The sequence below is a fragment of the Podarcis bocagei genome, assembly GCF_964188305.1.
Source record: "Podarcis bocagei genome assembly, chromosome: 1".
NCBI lineage: Eukaryota > Metazoa > Chordata > Lepidosauria > Squamata > Lacertidae > Podarcis > Podarcis bocagei.
The window spans coordinates 138256555-138269995 of NC_138125.1; the positions used below are offsets into that span (position 1 = coordinate 138256555).

The 13441-nt window shown below is 40.2% G+C and overlaps 1 protein-coding gene across 12 annotated transcripts in view; it reads left to right on the forward strand.

Annotated features, from left to right (window-relative positions):
* Positions 1 to 13441, forward strand: part of LRRFIP1 (LRR binding FLII interacting protein 1) — a 112657-nt gene that overhangs the window by 58028 nt on the left and 41188 nt on the right. For 2 of the 12 annotated variants that reach the window (XM_081200732.1, XM_081200729.1), the window contains exons 7-10: positions 147 to 191; positions 3200 to 3256; positions 5775 to 5855; positions 12007 to 12072. The exons of 7 other annotated variants lie outside the window; for them this stretch is intronic. In XM_081200732.1, coding sequence (XP_081056858.1) covers positions 147 to 191; positions 3200 to 3256; positions 5775 to 5855; positions 12007 to 12072 — 249 coding nt within the window. The remainder of the gene's footprint in view (positions 1 to 146; positions 192 to 3199; positions 3257 to 5774; positions 5856 to 12006; positions 12073 to 13441) is intronic. 3 more of the 12 variants (XM_081200734.1, XM_081200735.1, XM_081200733.1) reach the window with 2 other exon arrangements.

Consider the following 13441-nt stretch of genomic DNA (forward strand, 5'->3'; position numbering starts at 1 on the left):
TGACATTGTTCCTGAATCCTTTGAGCATGTACATGTATTCATAAATGCTAAGATTTCACTAAGAGCCAGATTTCTATTTCATTTGTGAATATGAGAGAAGTGGGAATTGAAAGCCTTTTCATTCTGCATTCTTCCTCTTGCTTCAGACTGGATTAGAGACAGAGAGGACCAAAAGGATGAACTTCAAAACAGTATGTATTCAAAGGTTCTATCTTCCCCTGAGAACAGTAACATATGGAAGGTGAAAAGAGGGATTGAAAAACGACTGCATTTTAAAAGTGATATTAGCAGTATGTTTGTGCTATAGATATGTGAATAACATTGTGTTTCTGGGGAAATGCGTTATTTTCAAAACATGTATTGCCATAATAATCTGAGAGGAAAAATGTGGCGCTATATTGTTAGACGATGGGGAGAGAGAAGAGCAACTCATGTTATAATATATTATTGTCAGCTTGGAGGAAGAATAGGCTGTTGTCATACACCTGGGAGTAAGACCCCTTGAATTTAATAGGACGTATAGCTGAGTAGAAGTGGTCATCTATTGGCATTTTGCTTTGAAAGGTCCCCATGTTTCACAGAATGGTAACACAAGTAACATGGGTGACTACTTACCCCTTAGTGCAACTGCTAAGGAATGGAGAAGTGAGCATAGCTTTTCACCCACTCCGCTGAGTAGTTTCTTCCCTTCTTGCAGCACAGCAGCGCCCTATCTAGGTAATGATTATACGATTAGAAGTACTGTCACTTACATTCTTCTCTGATTAGCCACTGGAAGTGCTACTTCATTGGGTGGGGGAGGGCTTGTGTGTTTGTGGTGATGCTCATTTCATCTTCTGATCGAAGGAGCAAGATTTGTAAGGCATTGCTCAAATGCTGGGTTTCCTTTGTGACACAGAGAAGAGTTGATGTGACACATTTTTTCTCTCTGTTCCAGGCCTCTGTAGGTTTTCTGGGTGCAAAGGCAGTCTGCTGTGGAAGGGCAGAGATATTTTAGCCAGTGCAGGCTAACTGCAGAAAGTATTTTCCCATCTCTGTTATAGTTCTGTTCCACCCCCCCCCCGGGAGCTCTGGGTAGTATACATAGATTTCCTCCCCACTGTATTTTATCATCACAACAGCACTGAGAATAAGGCAAGGAGGAGAGACTAACTGGCTCAAGGTCACCCCATGAATCTAATAGCTCTGTGGGGATTTGCATGTGGCCTTTCCTACTCCAGGAATGACACTTAACGCTTACCCACCCCGCCATGTTGGCTTTAGTTCTGCAAATAAAGCCTGCTCAATTCTCCATTTCATACACCAATTAAACTTATTTCTGTTTTATGCTTATAGCAGATTATCACGGTCTACTTAAAAGTGAATACATTTGCCAGAGTTCTGACATGGATAATCCCAGAAAATGGTCACAGCTCTATATGAAGCTAGTGAAAATAAAACTATACTAATAATCTTTTTTTTTAATGTCATGGAATTCTACTCAATATTGATCCAGAGTAGATTCCAACGTATAGTTAGCAGAGTAAAAACTTTAACACATTGCAGGATTCCCAAAGAATAGACCAGAGGCAATTTAATTTCATCCAGCAGAGCTTTACTGCTGCTGAATTCAGATTAACATAATGGTCACAAATCCAATACATTCAGGATTGGCACTGTCCATAAGAAATCCAGTTGCAGCAGACTTAACTGAAACTTACAATAGCTTATAATAAGTCTAAACCTTAACACTAAGCATACTGTGTACAGAACACCAGAAGGGAGGGAGGGAGATAGATAGATAGATAGATAGATAGATAGATAGATAGATAAAGTGAAGCCCAGGCTCCTTCTGGCCTTACTTTTATAGTCAGCATGACCTTGACAGAAAGAGATAAGAGACCCAGTTTAAACCAGCTGTACTCCGCTTCTCTGAAGGAAGAACCAAACATCGGGAACCGTCTGCTTGTTCCTCTTACGCAGAGAAGCTTCCAGAACCCTCTTGAATTAATTAGAATAGGAAAGATCTCTACATATCAGATCAATGCTTTCTGTACTAAGAAATGCAAACTGACATTTTATACTGAAAATGGTGTAACAGTATATCTGATCGAATCATTATTTGATATATATTAATATGTTCCAAATGAATGATAAATGTACTTTCTTCAAAAACATCACTTTCTGTTAGAACAATATATATCTTGGGCCTCCATTGTAGTTTAAATTTGAAAAAGTCCCCATCCAAAGACCCCATACAGTCAGTGCTGTGTAGTAACTAAGGTGCTTATCCTAAGATTAGGAAGACCTGTGTTCAAATGTCGACTCAGCTATAATGCATACTTGGTGACTTTTTGTTACAGGTAGGTAGCCATGTTGGTCTGCCGTAGTCAAAACAAATTAAAAAAATTCCTTCCAGTAGCACCTTAGAGACCAACTAAGTTTGTTATTGGTATGAGCTTTCGTGTATCTGAAGAAGTGTGCATGCACATGAAAGCTCATACTAATAACAATAACAAACCTAGTTGCTCTCTAAGGTACTACTGGAAGGATTTTTTTTTTTTTTTTGGATGACTTTTATTCAGTCACTATCTCTTTGTATAATACCCTGAACTCCTTGGAGGAAGGGCAAGATAAAATGTAATCAGTGCATATGACCAAATCATTTTGTGCAATGTTCATAGTTTGTAACAAACTCATAGTTCATATAGAGGCTTATTACCAATGGTAATAACTATGATCAAATAAGAAGGGTTTACTACAATTGTGGTGGGCACATTGAATTATGGTCACACAATTTGTTTATTAGAGGGATACTGAATAGATGATGTCAAAGTCTGTAACAGTGAATAAAGATGCATGTGTTCTGCTTGCTTCACTCTTTCCAGGCAATCTATTCTCCCCAGTAAACAACAACATGAAATTAATAATTTTCTGTTTTCTTTGATATTATGTTGCCTTTGTTAAAATAGATGCATAACTAAAGAATTATCTGATTTACAGGAATTATGAGAAACTGTTGTTGTTTTTAGCATCTTCCTGTGAGGTGTGACTCTGAATTTCTGGTAGCCTAGGCTGGATCTGTCTTCCTTCTCAAGTTTGGTCTAGTGTTCTTATAGACAAATTCTATCATGCTACTTCAAAATGAATTTCATATGGCTGTTTTAGTTCTTTACTTCCCTTTCTCTCTGTCTCTCCCTCCCCTTCCCTCTTACGACAGACAAATGGTTACGAAGAAGATATGTATGGTTCATCCCAGAGTAGAAAATCTAGTAGGGTTAGTAGATTTTTTAATTCTTATATTTTGTTTGTTATGAAAGCAATAATTAGGCAGGCTTCTTAATGTACCATCCTTATTCTTTGGTGATAACATATACTAAGAATTTGCAAAAACAACGAAGTCTTGTTAGCTTGTAAGGTACAACAGATGTATGGTGGCAAAAGCTTCCATTTGTCAAACCCCACTTTGTCAGTTGCATGAAGCAGTCAACCAAGTTGGGTAGGTCTATATACCCCGAGGACAAAAAAGAATGAAAAAGTAAGATCAAACAAAGCAAAAAAATAGCTATGGGGGAATCATAATACTTCGAAGAGCGCAAATGAATTCAGAATCCAGCCAAACAAATGTAAGATGTGATTAGTAGTAAGTAATAATCTTTGATGTTGGTTCAAAGAGGAGACGATTATAAATCTGTTTTACACACAACCAACAATATTTAAGGAAGCACTGCAATTGTTAATGTGATGACTCTGACTGTAAGAAGGTGTATACTTCAACTGGAATGCGCAGTGTAGTTGGGCTGGTTTTGTAGAAGCAAAACAAGCTTTGACAATCTTGCGTCACTCATTGTTGGCCTGTTGGCGTCACTCATTATTTTATGCAATATTGCATAAAAATTATTCTAGCTTAGTAGGAGCAATTCTACAGTGTGGAAGAAAAGTACCATACAGAGAAGTCACACATGAAGACTGGGTGGTTCCCCCCTCTGTCCTTCATGAGAGCCTTCTTGCCAACACAGTATATTAAAAATACTTTAAGTTAGCCACTCATTGGATGGAGTATAAATAATAAATTATTATTATTATTATTATTACTACTACTACTACTACTACTACTTATGGGCGAGAAACCTGTTGGCATCAAGTGATCAGGTACATGCACCTGGGGGAAAAGATAAAATTTGTTTCATCTTTAAAGTTGAGATAAACAATGGTGGAATGTTTAATACTGTTCTCTGCCATAAAATCATTGAGCCTTTTAAGATGTGAGATGCATCACATCCAGTTTTGTCAACTAGTCCTACAAGAGTTACTGTAATATGATGTGGAAGAAGACTGTTTATTGAAGCTTCTCTAAGTAGGCCAAGTACACGTATACATGATACATGGTACAGATAATAATAGTTGTAGCAATCTTAGAATTGCTGTATTTGATTCAAATATGGAATAATAATATAACCAAGAATCAGAAAAGGGAAACCAAGTTGCTATATGAATCACAGAATCAGAGAGTTGGAAGGGACCCTAAGGGCCTTCTAGTTCAAGCCCCTGCAATGCAGGAATCTCAAAATGAAATAGACCTAATTTGGGGGAACGTTTAGTTTAAATAAATGAATTTGTACCCTTTCCACTCTCGGAAGATTGTTCTGAAGGAATGCATAGGAAATAGTATTTCAGAAAATTAGTTCTGAACAACGACCCCTTAACTGACTTGCACCAACCTTCCCCAACCTGGAGGTCTCCCCCCCCCCCAATCTTCCTTGACTGTTGGTTATGTTGACTGGGGCTGATGGGAGCTTCAGTCCAAAACATCTGAAGGGCCCCAGTTTGGGGAAGACTGCCGTATATCAAGCAAGTATAAACTTTTCATATCAATGAAACCACCATTGGGTGTGAGCAGGGTATCCTTTCTATAAAACAGAAAGGGTTAATACTATTGTTTCTATGGAATGATTGGAGAAACAAGAATGCTTTATAGTGAATATATTATATCTTTGGAGGTTTACCAATTAATTCAGTGTTTATTCTGACTACTGAACCTTTTGAGATCCATTCTGCCACTGGCATATTGCTTCCCAAAATAAAACTAAGAAAAGATGGATGTGTACTCTTCAAACAAGGCTGGGATGACTTTTCTTCTCTCAGCTGCAATGGGTGTGTCACTCATCCTAATATTCTGGTTTGTCCTACCTACTTAAAGGAGTGTTCAGGTAGTGGAGGCAAGCCTCTTTTCTTACCAGTCTAGTTCTGTTTCATAGCTAGAAAGATAGGAACGACTCAATGCCTGGAAAAGGCAAGACTATTTTTTAGAGGAAAGTTGGTGAGTACCCATAATGCCTATATTATTGAACTCATGGTAGCATGGTTTTTGTCTAAATAGAAATAACTTGCTAATAAGCAATAGTTGAATATTGTTTATATATCTTCCTGCATTCTTTATGTTTCAGAATTGCATCTTGAAATGAACTAGGTGCTCAGAGAGAGAGAGGATAATAAAGAAAATTATAGGTGTTCCCTGTACTGAAAACTAGAGTAGATAAAAACTTTCGTTATTCTTTTACATGGAACAGCATTTAAAACATAGGCATCTTTCTTTTCTGAAATAGACACCACCTTATCCAACAGAATGAGAGTTATTCACTCCACAAGAATATTGTTTTGGGCAACATGGTATTCAAAATGCTTTCTGATCCCATAGTCTGGGTACAGCAGATAATATGTTCACTGAGGACTCTGATTTGGAATAAATGACATCTTCTTCATTCTTGTTTTTAAAACTTTTTATATTTATGCAGGCTTCCTGCTACTCTGACCTTAGTCTTCCTTGCAGTGGTTTTCCTTCCAAATCCCAATCTTCTTCCCAAAATGGAAACCGGGTCTGTCAGTTTTCCTCCCTGCCATTTTTGTTGAACATTTTAGTTACCCCTGGGCAGTATAACCTCAGCCTGTTAATTTAAGAGGCTATGATAAATGAGTGATTCCATATACTTTTGTTTACCTCCAGTATTCTCAAGGTTAGTTGTATTATTATTATATTTATACCCTGCCCATCTGGCTGGGTTTCCCTAGTCATTCCGGGTGGCTTACAGCATATCTAAAACATAATTTAAAAAATCAAGCATTAAAAAGCTCCTGATACAGGACTGCCTTCAGATGTCTTCTAAAAGTTGTGTAATTCTTTATTTCATTGACATCTGACAAGAGGGCATTTCACAGGGGAGGGTGCCACTACCAAGAAGGCCCTCTTCCATCTTGGTTTTCCTTTTAAATCTTTATTTCCACTTCTGCTTGAAAAAGGTAAAATATAAAGCTGGTTTCCAGACAGCATAAGACTCTGTCCTACCTCTGTCCTGAACCATTTATTCATTTTTAATCATTTAGTCATCCTTTTGATCTCATCATATTTGCCTTAGCAATTCTGAAAGCCACTGAGGGAAGTAAGAGATAAATGTTTTAATTGTACTTGCATTTTATCAGTAAAAAATAGGTTGTACAGTGTATAGAATAGATTTAAAAATTCCTGCAATACCCCCCCCCCCCAAAAAAAAAGAAATCACTGATTTAAAAGCCTTACAGCCTTCACTGGGGTTGAATTTGCCTAATTTGCATGCAGAAACTAACATGTATTTTTCCTGGTCAGAGTTCTGGTTTTTTCCTTCCTGCATGTAGTGTGTGAGAGTGTGTGTGTCCCCGCCTCTACAATTTTGTATGTTCTATGAGATACTTCTACATGTTTGCCTTCTACGAAAATGTCTCCTCCAATTTTCTAATTAAGCTACTTTTGCATGGGGGTTTATAGCTAGTTTTATCGATCTACTTTCTTAATAGTTCAGTGTGTTTTTTTGTGTGTTGTTTCCCCCCAGAAATATAGATTTGCATTACTTACAAATGTTCCATTATTTTTTAAAGCTGCGTCCCAATAAGTTGATGTGTTTACCTCTTATGTTTGTTGTCAAGGTAGCTTCCTTTGCCATTACAGTATTGTAGCTGAGACGGAAGCCGGAGTATCATAGCTGTTTTTGTCTCTTGTACCTAGATGTTTTAATTCATGCTCTGTGATTAATGTCTGCATCCCAATTATTGTGTTGTGCTTTTGCAATAGTATCCTCCCTTCCTGTATGTAATATGCATAAGGTTGCTCACCTTGCCATCTAACTCTTACTTGGCTTTGATGTTTTGACCATTTAAGCAGAAATGGCAACCTCTGCCATATTCTGATTTACCTTGCACTACAGCATATATATTGTAGTAACTGACAGCAGCACAAGGAATTCCACAGCGAACAAGCAGTAGATTTCCCTTCTCCCTTCATTTTCTAAGTGCGTTAAAAGCAGATTGTGTTCCTTGTCGTTCTCAGCCCTCCTTGTTGTACAGTGAAGCCAGAAGCTACAGGGTTGGTGCTTGCTCTCCCTTTGTGTAGAATCTGTTTCACATATCACATATGCTGACCATGTTTTGTTACGTCTTAGAAACATCTTCTTGTTGCAGTTCATGTCACTTGTGCTGTGCATTGAGCATGTGATCTCTATGAATGGAATGCACATTTGCCTTTGGTGTGTCTGTCAGCTCTGTTCTGCTCATCTTCCCTTTCCCTCCCACTAGAATCCTGCGGTTGCTGCTTGTGAAACTGCTAACAATACTTTGGTCTGCTAATTGTGCCTGTTTTCCAGCTGCTGGGTGGTACATTACAGTGTAATGTTAAAAAAGAAAAAAGAGACAACATCATAGCTTTTGCATTTAAAGAAAAAAAGGCTAAAATTGTTGGGATGTCCCAACAAAATAACAGTGGGAGGCGGGGAGGGGGGTCATTTCATAGGCAAGCTGTAAAACCTTGAAGCACACCCCAGATTAGACCCTCTTCCTCCTGCTATATTTATCCCTTCCATGCAGTGTCTCTGTGGCAGTTCAAATCATGTTTGACTGTAATGTTTTATGACCAGACCTTTTTTTGCAGTACTACACTCGGTGGAATGTTAAATCCTAATGATAAGGAATCATGATGAGAGATTGGTGAGGCAAAAGTGGAAATAGTTTGGAGAATATTTAAAGAGGTACAACAGCCAGGAAAAAAATATCCAAGTAGGGATAGATACGTGAGCAGCAGTAAATAACACTTAGGATAGAATCAAATGGATATGAAGTGTAACAAGGACAAATCAGAAAGCCATAGAGGGATGGATAGGGAAGTCTGGAGAAATGAGATGAAGAGAATTAAAAGATGTATGTATTAAATTTTGGAAAATGCATTGGGGGGAAATCCCCTAGTTCCTAACCAGGGGTGCCATGGGGGAGGACAGTGGGCTGAGGGCTTCCCCAAAAATTTTTCAAGGAGGGTGCGGATCCCCCTCAATATTCCACATGGTATGTTAGCTTCTGCTTCCACCACCTCCCCGCAAAAATGGTACTTCCCTGCCACTTCTGCTGTTCCTTTGCGCTACAATTTTAGCTAGGGTTGCCATACGTCCAGGAAATCCCGGATGTGTCCTCTTTAGTGGGCCAACGTGCCCATCTGAGGAGAGTTTTACATTTTAAAGTAAAGTTCCAAGGTTTTCTGGGTTTTAAAAATATATTTAGTTGGCTTTTTGGCTTGGGTGGTGCAGGCTCAGAGTCAGGTGCAGGCTTGGGTGTGGGTGGCTTGGGTGCCAGCAGCTCAGGTTTGGGTGCGGGCTGCTCTGTATGCCGCGGCCGCTGCCAGCCCGAGCTGGGGAAAGAGGCACACAGGTGCGGCGACAGCCCTGTGTGCCCATGTGCCTCTTTCCCCAGCTTGGACTGGCAACAGCTGGGGTTGTCCTTTTTTTCGCTCTTCAAGCTATGGCAGCCCTAATTTAAACACAACTTAATTGTCAATCATATTCACATATACAGTGGTACCTTGGGTTACATACGCTTCAGGTTGCGTACGCTTCAGGTTACAGACTCCGTTAACCCAGAAATAGTGCTTCAGGTTAAAAACTTTGCTTCAGGATGGGAACAGAAATTGTGCTCTGGCGGCACGGCAGCAGCAGGAGGCCCCATTAGCTAAAGTGGTGCTTCAGGTTAAGAACAGTTTCAGGTTAAGAACGGACCTCCAGAACGAATTAAGTACTTAACCCGAGGTACCACTGTAATAGGAAAGTTTTTAAGAGAGTTACATAAGAGTGTAATGTTTGGAATTTAAAATGCCATCTACCACACAGTAATTTTCTGTGTGTTCATATTCACTACGAAGGCCGTGGCCAGAAGCATATTTTTATTTATTAAATTTATTTGAATATGCACAAACAACATTTTAATTTTCCTTGCTAATGCTTAAGATAGGTTTTTATGTTGTCACTTTTATAGCTAATTTGAATGGGCAGACTTGATTATTTCCACAATGTATGAATGGGTGCAGACCAGATTTGGAGCAGCCCTCATCCAGCAGCTTCTGCCATCACTTATTTTCTCTTAGAAAAGTGCAGCCTTTTCTCTGGTGCAGGAAGGAGGGGGCCATGAACAAAAGCCCAGAAACTTGCTTCTCAGATCATTTAAAACAAATATGGGGAAACATCTGTAATTCACAGTTTTGAACCTAGCATTTCTGAGCAAGTAAATATTAGTCATTTCAATGGCATTATCCCCTTGCATGTCCTGATACTTCCAAATGCCTCAAGACAACTCCTGTTGCATTTATGCATCATAAAAGGGCACCAGTTCAGCGTAATACCAAGGAATCTTGGCAATAAATCAGCAAACAGTGAAGGAATGATGACAGCAGTGAGCTTAGCTCACTCTTTGAATATGGTATGTAAATTTACCCTAAAGGCAAATCAAATACTAAAATTATGTAACCAAGCAGTCAAATTTAGCAAAATTTACTACAAACAGGCTGAAATATTCAAGCTATTTTAATAATTAAATGAAGTTGTTCTATTTAAATTACAAGTCACAAAAGAGAAATAATACTTAACTAGTACTATAACGTCTAATTGATTAGGTTAAGTGACTAGCTCCTCTTATTTACTAACAATACCTGCAACTCATGGAACAGAGGATTGTGGCAGGTGTCATTTTGGGGTCATTCCCATTGCGCGCATGCGCACGCACACACACACACACACACACACACACACACACAGAGGACACTTCTCAGGTAATGCCTGCTATGACACTCTCACACTTTTTTTTAATTTAAAGGCAGCATTCTTTGTTTGCTTCAGAACTATTGTTTTTATCCATATGGAATTGGCTGCCCTGTAACAACTCGTTGCTTTCAATACAGCGGTGTCCAAAGTAGTTTAGGTCTTCTGCCCATTTGTGAAATAGAGCAGTAGTGGAAAAACTATAGGCTGAAAATAGGATAATGGTTCTGAAAGCTGGCATTGAAATCAAACGGCTGGTATATGTAAACTTTACAGATCTATGAGGCTTCTACAAAGTTTAATGTTTAAACAGTGGGTGTGGGTGTGTTTCAGCTGCAGCACAGTTCTGGCACCTCTCAGGTGTGCACCATTGTGGGTCAGCACTCCCCCACCCACTTTCCTTTACATACTTCTGAGAAGCCCAAATGAACATTTCAAGTCAAGACAGAAACTGGCCAGCACATGCAAGTCTACACTTTGTAAAAGACTATGACTCCCCCTCGCTCCTAGCTGCTCCTAGCCGTGCTATGAGCTGGGGCCAACTTGTATTTCCTTTTCTTCAATATGTCTCCCATGGAGTGGCGGTGGGCTTTAAGCTTTCCAAGCAGGCCTCTACCATTGCCCGCCCGCACACCCGTTTGCACAAGGGCCCTTCCAAGCCGGTCTAGCAGATGCCTAAATCTAAGAGAATGAGGGAGGTGAGGGCACATTTCTTTGACCTGCACAAGAACCAGGGGTGATCCTTGAACCAGCTAGGGAAACAGCTTGCCTTAGTTTTTAGCACCTCTGCAGGCAGTGAATGCAGCTGTTGCCAAACCAGCAACTGCCCCAAGTTTCCCAGCAACTTACTGTGGCAACTTCAGTTCCGGCACTTATTTTTCTTAGGAGGGGATGCACTGTGTTTAAGGTTAATTCAGCGACCATAACGTTTCTAGTAACTTGCTCCTGATGTTATTAAATCAGTTTGATAGGCACAGAAACTGATCACTGGGAACCCTGCAAGGAAAGCCGAACTCTCTAAGTTGCAGTGCAGTGTTGCTGCTCGTAGTACTGTGTTCATTCATTCATTCATTCCCGCATTATGCTTACCTGTCACTGTTTTCTTTTAATGCGTGGAGTTTGTAATTTCCACACTCTTAATTTATTCTCACCACAATTGGGAGCTGAGAAGGCAGTTACTTGAAGGAGGAGAGAGAGAGAGTGTATGTATGTGTATCCTTAAGTCTTTCGGTACAGAAGCCTATTTAAACATGTTGCTGCCCACACAAAGCCCTTAGGCTTTGAATCAGTAAAAATAAATAATCAACACTGACAATGATCCTGTTTTGAATATATGAGTTAAAAGGAGCCAGTCTGCAAATATTGCGGTAAGGCAACCTTAATAGGCCTAGCTACCACTCAGCTTAGGCTCCTCAGTTCAGGTTGTGTTCAAGACGATATTCCTGCTTCCATCCCCTCATGGTACCTTTATTTGCTCTTCATGCTGCCTCCAACCTGACCTCTTCTGCCTTCTATTCAGTTGTATGCAGGAATCTACCAGTGAGCCAAGCAATCTTTGTTTCTTTCCCTCTGAAACTGTTTCAAACTTGAAATTGTGTAAAAGGGTTTCCATTCATTTAGGAATTGTTGTGCAATACCTACAGGGTACTGAGTTTAAAAGAGACGCAGCTGGAGTACAAGGTGCCCAGCAACATTCCTGATGTGAAGAGTGGGATCCCTCACTTTAATTCTGCATGCATTCCGACTAGTTTGCAGGGGGTTTTCCGCATCCTTCCCTTGCATGCAGCTTGTACTACACTGTAGGAGATACTGACATTTATTTTGTTTCTTCCTTTCCATTTCCTTTGTCTCTTTTATTTTGCACCTTGCTGTATTTTGAACCTCCCAAATCTACCAATACTGTTCTGACTCTGTTTTTTAATTGTAGGCATCTCTGTATGATGAGAACTTTAACAGTGGGAATCGTCGGTATAGTGCCTCTAGTTCACGTCCTGTAAGATGGTTTCCACATTTTTGTGCTGGCCTCGTTTGTTTTGTACTAAAACATGTTCTATTGTAGTAGCTTGAGTAGCACTGGTTGCCTGCAATGTTTTCTAAGAAGACCACTTTCTGTAACTACCTGAAATAATAGGTGCTTCCTGTTTAGATCTAAATGCTGTTCCTTGTGTGTCAAATGGTGCTCATAAGATGCAATGAGCCCTTTCAGATATAACAGGCCTGGTTTACTAAACCATGGTTCAGCAAGCTGAGAATGAGTGTTTGACCCACATACGTCTATCTTACCCCATACCTGACTTCCACACTTTGATAAGCATTAACAAATGTCATTGCAGTGTACAACAATAAAATTAAAACAGATAAACAGTTTTCCAAAAGACATTTGATACTTTCCAAGTCTCTGTCTTTTAAAACCAGAGTTCCCTTTAAACCAGGGAACTCTGGTTTAAACAAAACAGGACTAAAATGTTGAAACAGGCACACAAGGGAGATGAGTAGAGGGAGGAGGACTTGACCCTGGTGCCAATTTCTGTCAAGGATCCTTTCGTCTAAAGCAGTGGTTCTCAAACGTTTTTCTTTGGGCCACACTTTCAGAATAAAAAATTGCTTGTGCCACACCATTTATTATTATTATTAATCAGAAACACATTGGAAAACAAAAAGAAACAACTCCTAGAGGTTCTTGATTTATAACCTAGAACACAACAACTTTTTAATATGATTATGGGGCACCCAGAAAGCATCAAACAAGGCAGCTACCGTATTGGCCCAAATATAAGCCACACTTCTTTTCCAAATTCCAACCGTGAAAAGGTAAAGTGCAGCTTAAATTCGCAACCTTACCAAAATGCGCTTTTGCACACCAACCATTTCCGTTTTAAGGACAGGGTGGGGGCAGGGGGTAAGATGGGCTCTCTCCTCTCAATCTTCCTTCCACGTCCCCGCAGGTTCTTTTTGGACGCGAGTTCCCACAACCCCGGATCCCTGCCTCCCTCTGTCTTCCTTAAGGGCAGAGCAGGAGCCCGAAAGCCCGGCCCGGAATTCAAGAGGGAGGCTCCCAGCTTTTGGAAGCAGAATCAGGGCTCTGCCCCATCTCTTTTCATGGAGGTGCACGGAAGTGCGCCCTTCCTTCCCCTCCCTGCCTTCGATGACTCATCCCCTTCGTGAGGTGAGGCGGGATGTGCCTGGATCTCAGCCACTCCCCCCCCCCCCCGCCCACAAGAGATTTGGGGGACCATCCCTCCTCAGCCTCCCCTCCTCTCTCCCTTTTCCCTTGGATCACGTTTCTCTTTGACCGCCCCATTGAGCCTTGGTTGTTGAATGTTTCAGAAGCCGAATGGGCTTCCAGAATGCATTAAGATTGA